The sequence below is a fragment of the Tauraco erythrolophus genome, chromosome 4 (assembly GCF_009769465.1).
Source record: "Tauraco erythrolophus isolate bTauEry1 chromosome 4, bTauEry1.pri, whole genome shotgun sequence".
Lineage (NCBI taxonomy): Eukaryota > Metazoa > Chordata > Aves > Musophagiformes > Musophagidae > Tauraco > Tauraco erythrolophus.
The window spans coordinates 14035238-14049131 of record NC_141468.1 but is presented as its reverse complement, the minus strand read 5'-3'; the positions used below and the strand labels follow the sequence as shown (position 1 = coordinate 14049131).

General features: G+C 40.1%; 1 protein-coding gene across 1 annotated transcript in view; it reads left to right on the top strand.

Moving 5' to 3' along the window:
- PHTF2 (putative homeodomain transcription factor 2) overlaps positions 1-2574 on the top strand; it is a 41790-nt gene extending 39216 nt beyond the window's left edge. Inside the window, exons 17-18 of the mRNA XM_086609860.1 lie at positions 1634-1759; positions 2539-2574. Of these exons, the coding sequence (XP_086465986.1) occupies positions 1634-1759; positions 2539-2559 (147 nt within the window). The 3' untranslated portion in view covers positions 2560-2574. The remainder of the gene's footprint in view (positions 1-1633; positions 1760-2538) is intronic.
- Positions 2575-13894: the final 11320 nt, after the last annotated feature.

The following is a 13894-nucleotide window of genomic DNA, read 5'->3' as shown; positions in this document are numbered from 1 at the left end:
CTGTCGATCAAAGGCCACCGTGGATGCAGAAAGGTTATCTGGATTCATGGAGAGACTGGACGAGTAGGCTGGACAAAGTGGAAGAGCTGCTGGGTATCTCATAAGTGGAAATGCTTGCGTGCTGTGAGAAGGTAGATAGGGTGAGAAGTAGCTGCTGTTGATGGCGGGATGCTGATCAACCCTTGATCTTATTCACGTCAGTGTTTGTCAGGCTTTTATCTTTTTTTTTTTTTTTTCCCAAAAAAAATGTTCATGTTTTACTCTTCCCAGAAATGTATCAACTGACACTGCCTTTCCAATAGGAGACTTTGCTTTTGTGGCACAAATGCCAGACCCAGGCCGTTGCTTAGGTACTATGAGGACGTGCCCAAAAATGAGATGGGTTTTCCAACTCGACTAGTATGAGCTTTAAATGAATTCTTGGTAGTTAGTGATCAATGCAATTACATATTTCATGCCCAGTAGGTAGAATAGAGCTGTTTTTTTAATTTGGTTTTGGATGTTTTTGATCCTTAAGCTTTTACCGAAGAGTATATTATGTTGAATATTCTTACTATTTTCTTACTCCCACAATTGGTAAGATGAATCCAAAAGCTGAAAACTTTTCCTTAAAGAATTTCTCTGCTGTTCTTCTCACAATCATGTCTTTTATATCTTTTGTATTTGTAGCAGAGTTTTATATCACATTACATCTAAATGAAAAGGTTGTTCATTCTTATTTCACCTCTTTTGAAAGAAGAGTCAGAGCTCTGAAATTCTTCTGTATTAAAAAAGGGTTTATAAGGCCTTGTTCAAGGCCCAGGAGAGAGATGAAGATGTATTTAAAGCTAGAAAATACAAATGACCAAAGCAGTGATAGTTGTTATACTTTATATAATCCACTCTTACATTTTTTAACTCTTTTTCTTCTTCCTTTCTTTGACATATTTCTGGGCAAGAAAAGTTTGGGTGACTTTATTTATGCTTCAAGAATTGAAAGTTGGTGAATTAGCCTCTTAGTTCAAGTTTGTTGTTGAAAAATTTTGGCTAGTTTTTTGACTCTTCCAATTGAAAAACAACGTAAAATATGGGTAGTTAAATAGTTATTATTTTTTTCTTTTATCTTCCTTTTCTGTCTATGTTAACCAGTAATTATTCTCAAAATTAGTGGAAAAGGAGGGGAATTGCATTAGGAAAGACTCTTTTTTTAATTTTTCCACGGTAGTGAGGTAGCCTTCTGTTGCTGTGGAAAATCTTTTCTTTCTTGTTTTTTTGTGGTTCCACTGCCTGTTAGTTCTTTTAATACTGAAGGTGATTTCTGGAGAATTATAAGGAATTTTAAAATGATGGCACCTTGGTGCCAGGAGAACGAGCTCTCTGTTTTCCTGGCTCCATGAGCAGACTTGGTAGATGTTGTATATATATAGCCTCAATTTTTTGAAGAGTTATTTAGACACCATCAGTCAATAGTCAGTTAATGTGATGGGTATTTTCTTGCACGTTGTTTTTAGTATGCAGAGGAATAGGAGAATGAATCACTCCACTGTGACTTGAACACTTTCTAAACCATCTAATATTGCTCAATATATATGTGAACAAAAACTCCTTTGTGTAATTTTTACTTTTTAACGATGTCATTGTTTTGCATTACTAGGAACTGGACAGTCCCTTTAGGTTGTATGGACTTACAATGAATCCACTGCTTTATAATATTACCCAAGTTGTCATCCTGTCAGCTGTTTCTGGTGTCATCAGTGACTTGCTTGGATTTAATCTAAAGGTAACTACTCGATAAGCATCCCTTTTTCACCATGGCATTCAGAATGTTGTGGTAGATGGATCATACATTGTAGCCTAATGAATTCTTAACTGTATTAACTAGAAGATTTATCATTTGAAAATGGTTATGAAATTTAAGTTATATCAGAAGAATAGTGATGTATTTTTCAAAGCAGCCCTTTTAATATATTTTGGATTTTTATGGCTCTCTAACTTCAGTTAGGACACATAATTACTGAGAATTCACAGACATAAATACAGAGGCATTTGTAGACATAAGACTATAAGACTTTATTTAACTTTTCTTCATATTCCAGATTGGATTTCTCTCTTGAATTCCTCGCTGTTGACCTTGTAGCTCGTTAAGGAATGCAGAAAGATGCAAGCTATCCTTGTCTTGCACTGCAGTAAACTATTACAGTAAACAGAGTATTATCATGACCCATCTTATGCAGTGTCACTTTGTCATGGCTGAAGGACTGTCTTGTTAGGCCCTGCTCTCTGGTCCCCTCTGAACTGTGAACTCTGGAAGCTATTTCAAGATTCACGTTATGAGGCACCTTTTCTACAAGGTTTTAGCACAAAGCCCTTAATTGGCCATTGAGTTTGCTTACATCTATCAATTTTTTTTCCTATCAGAAGTAAAGGAATGTAAAATTTTATTTTGTATATCATAGAATATGCAGCAAATGCAATAAGAAAAAAAAATATCGTGCTATCGCAGTTTTGGTAAAGAAAGAGATGGGAAATAACGTTGATTTACTGCTCTAACTTTTCCAGCTCTGGAAGATCAAGTCTTGACAATATATAAAGAAGATGAGATAACACAGTGTTATAGAAAAACTCATTGATTTGACAAAACTGCCTCAAAGCAGCCACTGAATCTATTTCAGATGCTACAACCTCTTCAAGGATGTTGTTTGGAAAATTGAAGTGTTTACATCTGACTGTCTTGTGCAATCTTTGTATTTATTTCATCTTCTCACTGTTTTATGTTCATTTTAGTTGACATTTATATTTTATTTTCAAACTTATTAATTTAGTTTTGGGAAAGGTCAAAAACTGTGTGTCTGAGAACTTGAAATTCTGGAAATTGATTACACTAAATTACTATATCTGTTAAAGCTGAAGCCAATGCTGAACCTTTTTAGTTACAGTAACATTATATATGGAAGCAATTGGATTTTTGGTAGTGTGGTAAAATTGCTTAGAATATTTCATTTGCACCAATCGTTTGCGAGGACAACGTAACATCAGTAGATGTTTGGTTGCAATAGAAAAGTGAGACAAATACAAAAAATAAAGTAATGACAATTCAGTATGACAGGTAGCAGAAATATTTTATATTGCTATTAGAAGCAACTGAGAATTTTTAATATTTTGAGTAATTCCAGGATCTAAACTCATGTAGGCTGCAGTTTAAATATCCTGGGATATAAATAAGGTATTATATAACAAGTCAACAAGTGCTCTTTGATAACACTTTTATTAGAGCAATAATTGTAAATGGTTACCATGCTGTATGATATTTTGATAAAATTAAATATTGTATTTATTTGAAATACTGGGCTGTTCTGCGCAGCTCTGACTGTGCATGCGCAATATGTGCACTTTTTATTGTTACTTTTAATGAGAAACTTTATATATATACATATAAATGTATACTAATTGGAATATATTATGGTGAACTATGGAGCAGTATATATTATATGTTGAAGTTGAATATTTAAACAAGCAAAAGATTTACTGGTGAAAGGAATGCTATGAATGAGGTGGGTAGATGCTCTCTTGTACACTATAGTATATGCCATTCGTACCACACTGAAGTTTAAGAATAGTTAAACAGAGAAAACAAGTTCTTCTGGTGGGCAGCAGAGCTCACAAAGCCTGATATTCTGCAGATTTGTGTCTTCAAGTAACCTCCTTCCCACCATTCCTCCCCAGCAGGGGTCATTCTCTAGCGCTTTCCTGGCTGGGATTTCCCAGCCTTGGGTTTCCCACCTCTCCCTCTGTCCCTGCCATGGACCAGTCATATTGACTCGTCATTCTTCCATGTGACAAAAATAAATTTTTCACCCCTGTAGTGTTAAGTTACTTGTACACCTACAAAGTACATTGGGAGGATTAATATCACCAGGCACAAGTATTACGTTTTATGTTTCTAAAATAGTGTCTTCATATTGAAAAATTACAAGTGATTAGGTCACAAGAGTCTGGACATTGCACTATGTTTGCTAATCTTCAGAATCTTGAAAGATTTGAAATAATGTATCTTAAACTTATGTGGTATAAACATATTTTTATATATAAAGCAACACAAACAAGCATTTTGTATTTTATTTGCCTCTGTACTAATGTTTAATAATGACCAAAGTGCATTCTGGTTTTTGAAAGAATGTATTACTGGAGCTTTAAGAACATACTATATTTAGTTTCTCATGTGAAAACTTCAGCTGCATCTGATCTGTTTCTTCTTTCTCTGTTGTTTGATGTTGGGATTGTTTTTAAAAATTAAGTACGTTTTATACACAGGTTTTTCCAAATTATGGTACAGACCTACACAGAACCTAATTTTGCACAAAATATATTTTAAAAAAAAAAGTACAGCAGGAGTTCTATGGGTGATAAAAGATAAGGCTATTGCTTTTACAGCCTGTCACTATTACAAAACCAGTCTTTACTCTAGAATGGATTTATTTTTAAAAATGTAAAATGGTGAATATATGGCTTACATTACCTTGAAAAAAAGAAAAAAGAAAAAAGGGAGGGAGGGAAACATTGTGGTTTCAGTTAAAGGTGAAATTAGTTTAACCATGTATACCTCAGCAACTAGCACTGTGCTGGATTGTTGCACTAACAAATGGCGGCTTGGGGAAAGTAAAAGATTTGTGAAGTGAAATTAAAAATAATAAAAACCTTTATTTGCTACCATTAGGTATATTCTTTATGTTAAAAATAGGAGAGGTTTATTCTCCATCCCTCAGTATGGAAGATCCAGTATGAGAATAGAGGCAAGTAGAAATATGGCAGATCTTGCGTGTTAACTGTTATTTTTTGCCACGTTTTGTAACTGAAAGTGTGATCAGGCTTGGAATAAAGCTTTCTATGGTTGATGGTAAAAAAGAAAAAACTAATGCGGTGAGCTGTATCTTTTAGTTATATGCAGCATGTTTCTGAGTCTGCCTGTGTTGATTTAAATCCATATATTTATTTAAATTAAAGTATATTTGGAAGAGAAATTCTGCACATGGAAGGTAAATGATGGTTGTCAAAATTGCACTTTATTGCAAGAACACAAACTTTCAGACACTTTTAGTTATGAAAAGCAGTTTAATTTTGTTGACACTACTAGACATCCTTCTCTCAAGTGCCAGGTTTGGAACTTGAAGGGATGTGAGACCTTTCAGGAAACCACAGAAGTGAGTTTTAGGAGATTTTACCTGTGTGCTGCTTGCTTAATATACGATTGCAAACCTGTTTGCAAACTTGCTGTCTCTGGTAGGCTCCAATGAGCCATCCAGTGTGCAGATAATCTGAATTGCCAAACAACAACAACAAAATTTTACAACCCTTTTCTTGCAAAGTTACAATCTTATCTCAGCCTGATACATGCCAGAATGTAGCAGCATAAGTCAAAATGAAGTGCAGAAAGATGCTTTAATAGTTTGGTTTCTCCTTCGTGTTGTCTGCTATGGATAAGACCTTTAAAACGTTTTGGTAAATACCAAATTTAGTAACTTCCAAAAGCTTCTCTGGATTGCAAGCACATTTCACTCCAGGTAACACTTAAGAATTTTACTCGTTCAGATTTCACAGATCCATCTTTGGCATCCAGCAGCACACAATAGAGAGACTTATTTCTCTGTTGTCTACAGATGCTGATAGTGGTCTGCTGCTGCTGTCTTTACTGGATACTTCAAACCCAAAGGCATCCAACTTGTCTGTTGGAGGTACGAGGCTGTTGGTACTGCTGGCATATAGCCACTGCTGCCTCCTTAGGTAGACTTTTGTTACCAGTTTCTCAGTAGTGAATTTACTGCAACATGAGAGAACTTTGGAGGAGAAGAAATGCATGATTCTTTTTTCTTAGTCCATGTAGCAATCTCATTTTTATTGCATGGCTGCACAAAATATATCTGTATTGGTACAGGAGATGGAGAAGCAAACCTTTTAGTCACAAATAGCAACTGACAAAGTATGGAGAAAGCAGTCATCTTTTCCTACAGAGTCATTACTTGCAAGGTGGCAGAGGAAATAGTCTCGAGAAGGTGCCCATGTCGTTTGTTTTATTAAAAAAAAAAAAAAAAGACCACAACAGTCTTCACTTGTACTGTGGCTTTCCTCTCAAATGCTGCCTTCTTACCTTGTCAGTCTTAGGAAAACTAGTTGGTCCTTGCCGGGCTGTTAGGATCCTGCCTTGCTGACACTTTCTTTTTCTGAAAATCACCATCTTGTCATCTGTGATGGATGGAGCCTGGAGATGTCCTTTGAAGTTGCTGTATGAGGTGTGTTCAGCCAGGGGGGATTTGGGCCATTCTGCTGGGCCTGGGGGAATGTGGCGTAGGAATCAGAGTGCTGTAGAACATCTGGAAGATACCTGTACTGCCAATATTCATGACTTGGCTGTAAGAGGTGTTTGTGGTAGTACCTGTCAGCTCTGCTCATTTTATCCGCTCGTTTTGCCTGTTACCTTGCTAATTGAGCAGATAAACCCCACTGGTGACAGCAACAAACAATTCTTGTGGGAAGAAGGAAATGTCCAAGGCTGCAATGGGCGGTTTGTGATAAGGATAACTCAGGAAAGGGAGCGTGATTCCTCCAATACCTGGACCTACCGCACCGTGACCCACTTCTGGCAACAATTCTCCTGTTAGAGTTGGATGTCTGTGTTACTAAATGTAAGCTGTGAGCCTACCATTGCCTGGGGCTTGGTGGAGAGAGATTTCCTCCCTGTTGCCTCAAGCAGTCAGTCACTGCCAACCTTGAATGTGGCATGTGGTGCATGTTCTCTAGACGTACAGGCATCCTTGAGAAAGGCCTTATTGTGAAGCCTTCTCTGTTAGGGACTCCAAGGTGTTCCCCATAGCGTGCTTCTAGTTCTCATGATTAGGACTGAAACAGGACTTGCAGTGGATGGCAATGGACAGTTCAGAGATAATAACAGAAAACTACAGAAATCACTGAGGAGGCTGCAGCTGTGAGTCTGATCCCTTGTCACTTGAATCTTGCTGTGGATGCAGCATGGTCATCTTGCAGGCTCAAGACTTTTGTAGACTTGTGGCTGTAGATACTGTGGTTTATCCAAGTCATCTTGAGGAGGCTAAATCATGTGGACAGACAGTTCTAAATGTAGAAGATTGCTGCAACCAGTCTCAAAGCCGGTCATCTACTGCCACCGGGCATTTGTCCTCTTTGGTCATTTTGATCCTCAGGAATACTGTATGTCGTGGACTTCAATAGGTATGGGCAACTCCAGTAGTCTTGAGGATGCTGTAGACTTTTATTTAAAAGTTGTTTCGTGTATGATCTGCTCCATGTGAATGAAAATTTGTCAACCATCTTCTGGCTGTATCAGGAGTTGGATCTGCTTCTCCAGCCTCAGGCCAGCCCCTTGCAGAGAGCTCAGCTTGGGGCCAGTGGTGGAGCATGCTGCTACAACGCGCAGCAGCCTGGACACTTTGCCAGCTGTTCTGCTCTTCAGCTGATACTACATCAGGTTTAAGGCAGGTTGGGCTTTCTGGCAACAAGGTGTCAGAAGGTCTTGCTTTAGTGCTGTCCTATCAAAGATGCCACGGAGTTTTATCTAAGCAGGTAAGACATGGATTTTAATTGTCGTATGTTAATGTAAAAGCTCAGGCCAGAATGTACGTCCTGTCTTAGTTTCACCAGGGAAACTGCAGTGTGGCAATAGGGATAAATGGGAAAGGGCAAAGGAAACCATTTGGCTGATGTCAGCTGCATTAACCGTCAGGTTACCAGTATGAGCTCGTTATTTGAGACCTTCCCACTGTTACCTGCAGTACACTTCCTTATGGAAGGTCTTAATTATGCAAGTGTAAAATATCTGTATGGAGCTAGTTTAGATTAAATGTTGAAGAGTCAATCTATAACCTCAACATGTTAAAGTAACTTTCCCAAATTGTTACTATGAAATAATATAAAATTATTTTTAAAATTTTATTTTTATCTTTTCCTTCTCTATTCTTTGCCACTCTCATTTTACACTTGAGCTAACACTTGCCATCTTTAACAAAAATTCAGAAATCTGAAATTGGTGCAGATTGGGTTTCATGATAAAAAGTCAATTCTCTGGGCTGTAAGCGGTGCCGTGTGTCCTGCTATCAGTAACGGGATTCTCTGGAGAGAGAAATCAAGAGAGATCTTTTTCCTTTCTAGCTCTTGAGAGATGAAGCTACAACCTTCAGTACGGACACAAACATCTGTGATAAAATAAACAGCACTGATTGCTGGTCAGATTCAATTTTTGCCAGTACAAGTTTGTGTAAGTTTATTATCTGGGATAAGAAATGAGGTCATACTGCAGAAAGATGTGTCCTATTTGCTTTCTTTGTTTAAATTCAATCAAAAGAAAGCACATGCAGTTTAGGGACAAGCTTTCAAAATTATTTCATTTGTTACTCATTTCATTTATTAATTTAGTGTTATGTTTAAAAATGACAGTACTTTATATTTAGACACGCTTGCACCCTTAAACACCCACACCCTTCCCTTTTTTTATTCTAACCTTTAGCTCCTGAGTGTGATCTTAGCGGTAATGAAATTTATCAGGGATTAGTTGGCTGCCTCCTGGCGATGTCACAGTGCAAGCCTGAGTCTCTAGACACATGGCTGTAAATTAAATGAAATCTTTTGCTTTTTCCCATCCATTCACATGCATGAGATAGAGAAGTGAATTACTTGACTAACTGAAAAATGCAGTTAAATAAGTGCAACCTAAGTGGTAGCTGGTCACCAAAACAGTGAGTTTCTGGTGAAATAGTTTTTTGACATATCTAGGAGTGCTCTAATATTTCGTTAAACCATCTCTGCAGTAGTGCTGATTGGGACCAAAAATCAACTCAGCCAGCCCGGTGATCATTCTCCAACAGCTCTGCACGCCCCGCTCACCATACCTGTGGCCGTGGTCATGCACTGTGATAGTGTTCATTGACCTGAGCTTCAGCTGTCGGAAGGTGAGGTGCTGGATTGACCCAGGGCTCCCTTTGCAGTCACTAGAAACACACATTGACCTTCAGAGGGCAATTTGTTCAGTTGGTCTTTGACACTGATTTTAGTGATGCTCTGGAGATTTCATCATGAGTGTAAAAGGAAAAATAGTGCAAATAATTTAGAATCGGATGTGAAACTTTTAGACACCTAAATTAGGGCAGATTAATCCTACTTTGCTGTTTTAATCTGCAGTGAAGCCTTCAATGTTCAGAGCTGTGTAATTACTTCAGCTGTCATTGGAAAGGAAGACATTTTTTCGTGGTTTTTTTTTTTTAATTTTGTTTGTTTTCTCTTACAAAAAAAAAGATTTCCATATGCAAATTCCGTAATCCTGCACCAGTGCTCGGAAAGTCTCCCCCTGAGCCACGGTACTGCAGCTGGTGAACAGCCCGGCTCCGCGCAGCTCGCCGCTCCACAGCCTGGAGACAGCACCGAGCGGGCGTAGCAACAGCACCGAAAATAGTCGCAGCCAGCACCAGAACAACACGCAGGTGTGCCTGAAGAGGTTTGTTTCTATATTACTAAAAAGAGTAACTTGAAGGCTGGATAAGATCAGCTCTAAACTTGACCCGCTCATGGGGAAACGCTGCTCCTGTTGTTTGCGGGAAGTTGTAGGGGTAACGCTGCTTTCATTCTTTGCGTGTTAAGTTGAAAATCCCTTATGGCAACGCTGCTGCCAGATGTAAAGACGCAATGTCACAGAGCTCTGAAACCCGTCCAGAAACGCAGAGCCCTCCCTGCTTGGCAAAGATCCTCCGTGCAGAGCAGATGCTGCAATGTGCGTCCTCCCAGCAGCTGGAATCCAGGGTACCCTGTGCTCCAAAGGAGTAGAGGTGACAGAGATGAGGCTGTTCATGTGCCTCCTGTGCTATCTTCAGGCTGTAGTTTTGCAGCTGAGTCAAAGACCCTCCTAGCAGCCTTCACTTGGCAAACGGTGTTTGCAGGGCTGAGAAAAAAACACAGAAAACTCCAGCTTGCAGAAGGGCAACCACTGACATTTTACCCCTGTCCTCCAGCAAGGCATATTCATTCCAGTCTTTTCTAAACCCATGCTATGAAGTTAGACTGCTTCTAAGTGTCTTTGCTAAGTTATTCAGTCATCTGGCCGCTGTGGATGGCAGGCAGAAATGACCCCGCGATGACAACGGGAGGCTGACACCGGAGCCCCGATTCCATCCCAGGCTGTGGCCCCGGCACTCGCGCTGCTCCTGTGCAGGCAAACACAGCAAGAAGAGCCAAGTACAATATTTAACCTGCATTTCTCACCTCTCCTTTGTTCATCGCCTTCTGAAGTAATAGCAGATAACCAGCACTGAATATAATGAGACAAAGCTACGCATGGTTTTATGAACGTGAATGTTGCCGTGGGACGAGGTCTCTGGTTGGTCTTTTGACTTCTTTGCTGTCGATGGGTCTGACTGTTGCAGCTCTTGCTAGTTTGTGCTCTGACTTGTTTTACCACTCGTGAAGCTGGCTTAGGCAATTTCTTCCTCTCCTGAGTGCAGCTGCACGTTTTTGCTGCCATGTTGTTTGCTCTCTGACACAGTTGTGGTTTTCTTTTAACACTATTTATTTCAGTGGTGTTTATACCATGAGCGTTGGTGCTGATAGAGCTGCACAAGCGATGCACTGCAGTAAGGGGGGTGGGAACTTAGGGCTGGCTTTTTGGCTGCAGAAAATGTATTGTGTAGCTGCACACAATAGTGGTCACTGGCATCAACCCTGGAATAAATCAAAGCCATGGAAACTATTGAAACAGGATTCATTCCCATTGTGCATAGAGTGGAATTAATACAGTGAATGCAAATAGCGTAGACGGCCAACGATTTTGGCCTTGAGGTGACATAACGCCGCAGTTAGAAACCACAATTATTTCCAATTATTCTTTTCCATGCACATGGGCACATGCTGCATTTAAATTGCGCCACAAATCCTGGCTTTCTAGATAAAAATAAAAAATTAGAAATTCAAGTATGCAAAAGAATAATCGTGAAATAATTATTATAACTCGGAGGAAGCAACAGATGTTTCACTTGTTGCTGGAACTCTCTGAAGGAGAACTAATTTTCCAAGCATATCGAGTACATGCTAATCAGAAACATTTTTCTCTGTGCAGCAGCATAATAGTATTCCTCAAAATGTTCTTTGTTAGCCTAATAATGCACAGCCAAAGGATGCACTACTGGGACTGGTGGAGCAGGTTTTGCTACTACCTTTATGTTTTATTTCTGCAGAATTCTTTTAACTGGGCCAGTAACCTTTCTTGAAGTAAAAGGCAAAATAGATTATTAATGCTTGAAATGCTTGAAAATAACATTAAAAAAAAATCCCAAGATCTGATTGTAAAAATTTTTTTTTTAAAAAATACCTAGTTTCACTGATTATAAGATTGATGCCTTGTTGAAGTTATTACTGATAATGCGGATTTAACACCTGGAGCTCCCAGGTGGAGAATATACTGGGAACAGCAACGCTCTTTTCTCCAAATCTGATCTTTTGAACCAGCTCCTTCTATCAACAGCTGTGACTTCTGCTCGTCAAGATACCAGCCCAGCTCTGCAAAGCCAATACCTGCCATTGCGGTACAAGAAAATGATGTAGAGTAGATAGCTTGGATAGTGGTTGTGGTATCAAACATTAAAAAAAATTTCCACTGACCTTAGACACGAACGGACTGGAGAGGGTCCAAAGGAGGGCCACGAAGATGATCAAGCCACTGTCTGAACCCACCTCGTGAGAAAAGACTGAAGGAGTTAGGTCCTTCTCCCTAGAGAAGAGAACACTCAGGGGGACCTCATCACAGTATTCCAGTACTTAAAGGGCAGCTACAAAGAGGATGGAGGCTCTCTCTTAACAGGAAGCCGCATGGAGAAGACAAGGGGCAACGGGTACCAGTTGCCTATTTCATCCACAGAGGATTCCCTTGCATACACAGATCTATGTTTTAAAAATGCAAAGAATTCCATTGTATCAGAACGCAAAGTAAACCAAGAGATAAAAAACGATAAAGATCAACAAGCAAGACTATGGGACTGTTCATTCCCTGCGATGCTCCTTATCAAATGCAATTATTATTTGAGAAAACATTTCCAGACCCTGTGGGATAGAGCTGCGCGGGTAAGGCTGGGCAGCACGCTCCTCTGGCCGGGGCTGCCGCTGGCTGTGCGCAGGGCGTTCAGCTTCTCCACACTCTACAGAATTGCCATCTGGAAGCACCATTTCTTCTTATTCCTGAGGATTGTTCCGTGCTGTACTAGTGCACTTTGTTCAATACCAGCAGCAGGATTCTCTGGCTAACATGCCCGTGATGCTACTGTTTTCACTTGATACAGCAGAGGAAAAAATCTTAGTGTTACAATCAGGTTGGAGTGTTTATAGAAAATTTTCACTTGAATGTATGTTGAAGTCCTGCCTTCTTGGCTTGAGATGTCAGTCAGCAGTAAGTTACTGAACGTTTGACTACAGGCAAACACTGTTAATGTTCTGCAAGTTTCGTGGCCATGATTTTGCAAATAGTTCTAACCAGCACCAAAATAATAAAACTCAGAAGACAGGAGATACCTTGTGTGCAGGTGTCTAAGCCAGGATGCCCTGAGGTTTGACAACCTTTCAGGTGAACAGTGTATCACACAAACATAACAGTGGTAAATATATGAGGTTGTACAGACTATTTAAATGCTCTGGTCAAGAATATGAGGTTATTTTTCAATACATTTAGAATTTAGAGTTCTAACCCTCCTTTGAGTTAACTATCATCACGTGATGGTTTCTTTTAAGATTTGCAGAAGATATTCGTTTTGTGACAGAGCGGTGTCTCGTTCATGTGTGACTGAACTAGGGAGAGAAGAAAGAGGAATCATGACGTGGCTGGGAGAAGCAGACAAATGGGTTGCCGAGACAAGGAAGGAGAGTGATGTATGCTGGGTGCATGGCAGGAGGAGAAAGACATAGGACAAGACCACGAATTACCAGATTACCAAAATTGAGGAGAACACAGAGAGATGGCATTGCCTCATTAGTTCAAGGCTGAGTATATGGAAAGTCGTTTAGAATAATGATGAAAACTGGGAATAAGATTGCACAAAAGCACTGTTTTGGCCATACTGCGTGTAACTTCTGTGTGGTGCAGGGAAGCAGAGGGTTAGAGGAGGAAATATGTCAAGCTGAATAAAGCACAGGTGGTTCCCCTTGAGTCCTGGTGCCCAGGATTTCCTCCCGTGTTTCACAGGGGGTGGGAGGAGAGTGGGACACATTCCTGGGTCTTTTGATCATGTCAGGTTGAGGTGGCTGTGGTGCACACCTGGACGGCGGAAAAATCACAGTGTCATAGACTATCTCAAGAGGGAAGGGACCCATAAGGATAATCAAGTCCAGTTCCCTGCTCCTTGTGGGACTATGTCAAACTAAACCATATGACTAAAAGCATCATCCAGACACTCGTTGAACTCCAAGATGCTTAATGCCGTGATCACTTCCTTTCCAATGATGACCACTCATTTCAGTGAAGAACCTTTTCCTAATGTCCAATCTGAACTTCCCCTGATGCAGCTTCATTCCATTTCCTGTGTCCTGTTACTGGTCACCAAAGAGAGGAGATCTGCACCTCCCCTTCCTTGAGGAAGTTGCAGAGTGGGATGAGGTCACCCCTCAGCCTTCTCTTCTCTAAGTTGAACAAGCCAAGTGACCTCAGCTGCTTCTCATAAGTCTTGCCCTTGAGATCTTTCACCATCTTGGTCACTCTCTTCTGGACACAATCTAATAGTTTGATGTCCTTCTTACATTGAGGTGACCAAAACTGCACACAGTGCTTGAGGTGGGGCCACACCAGTGCGGTGTCGAGTGGGACAATCACATCCCATGACTGGCTGGCTGGTGCACCTGCCTGATGCACCCTAGGACACAGTTG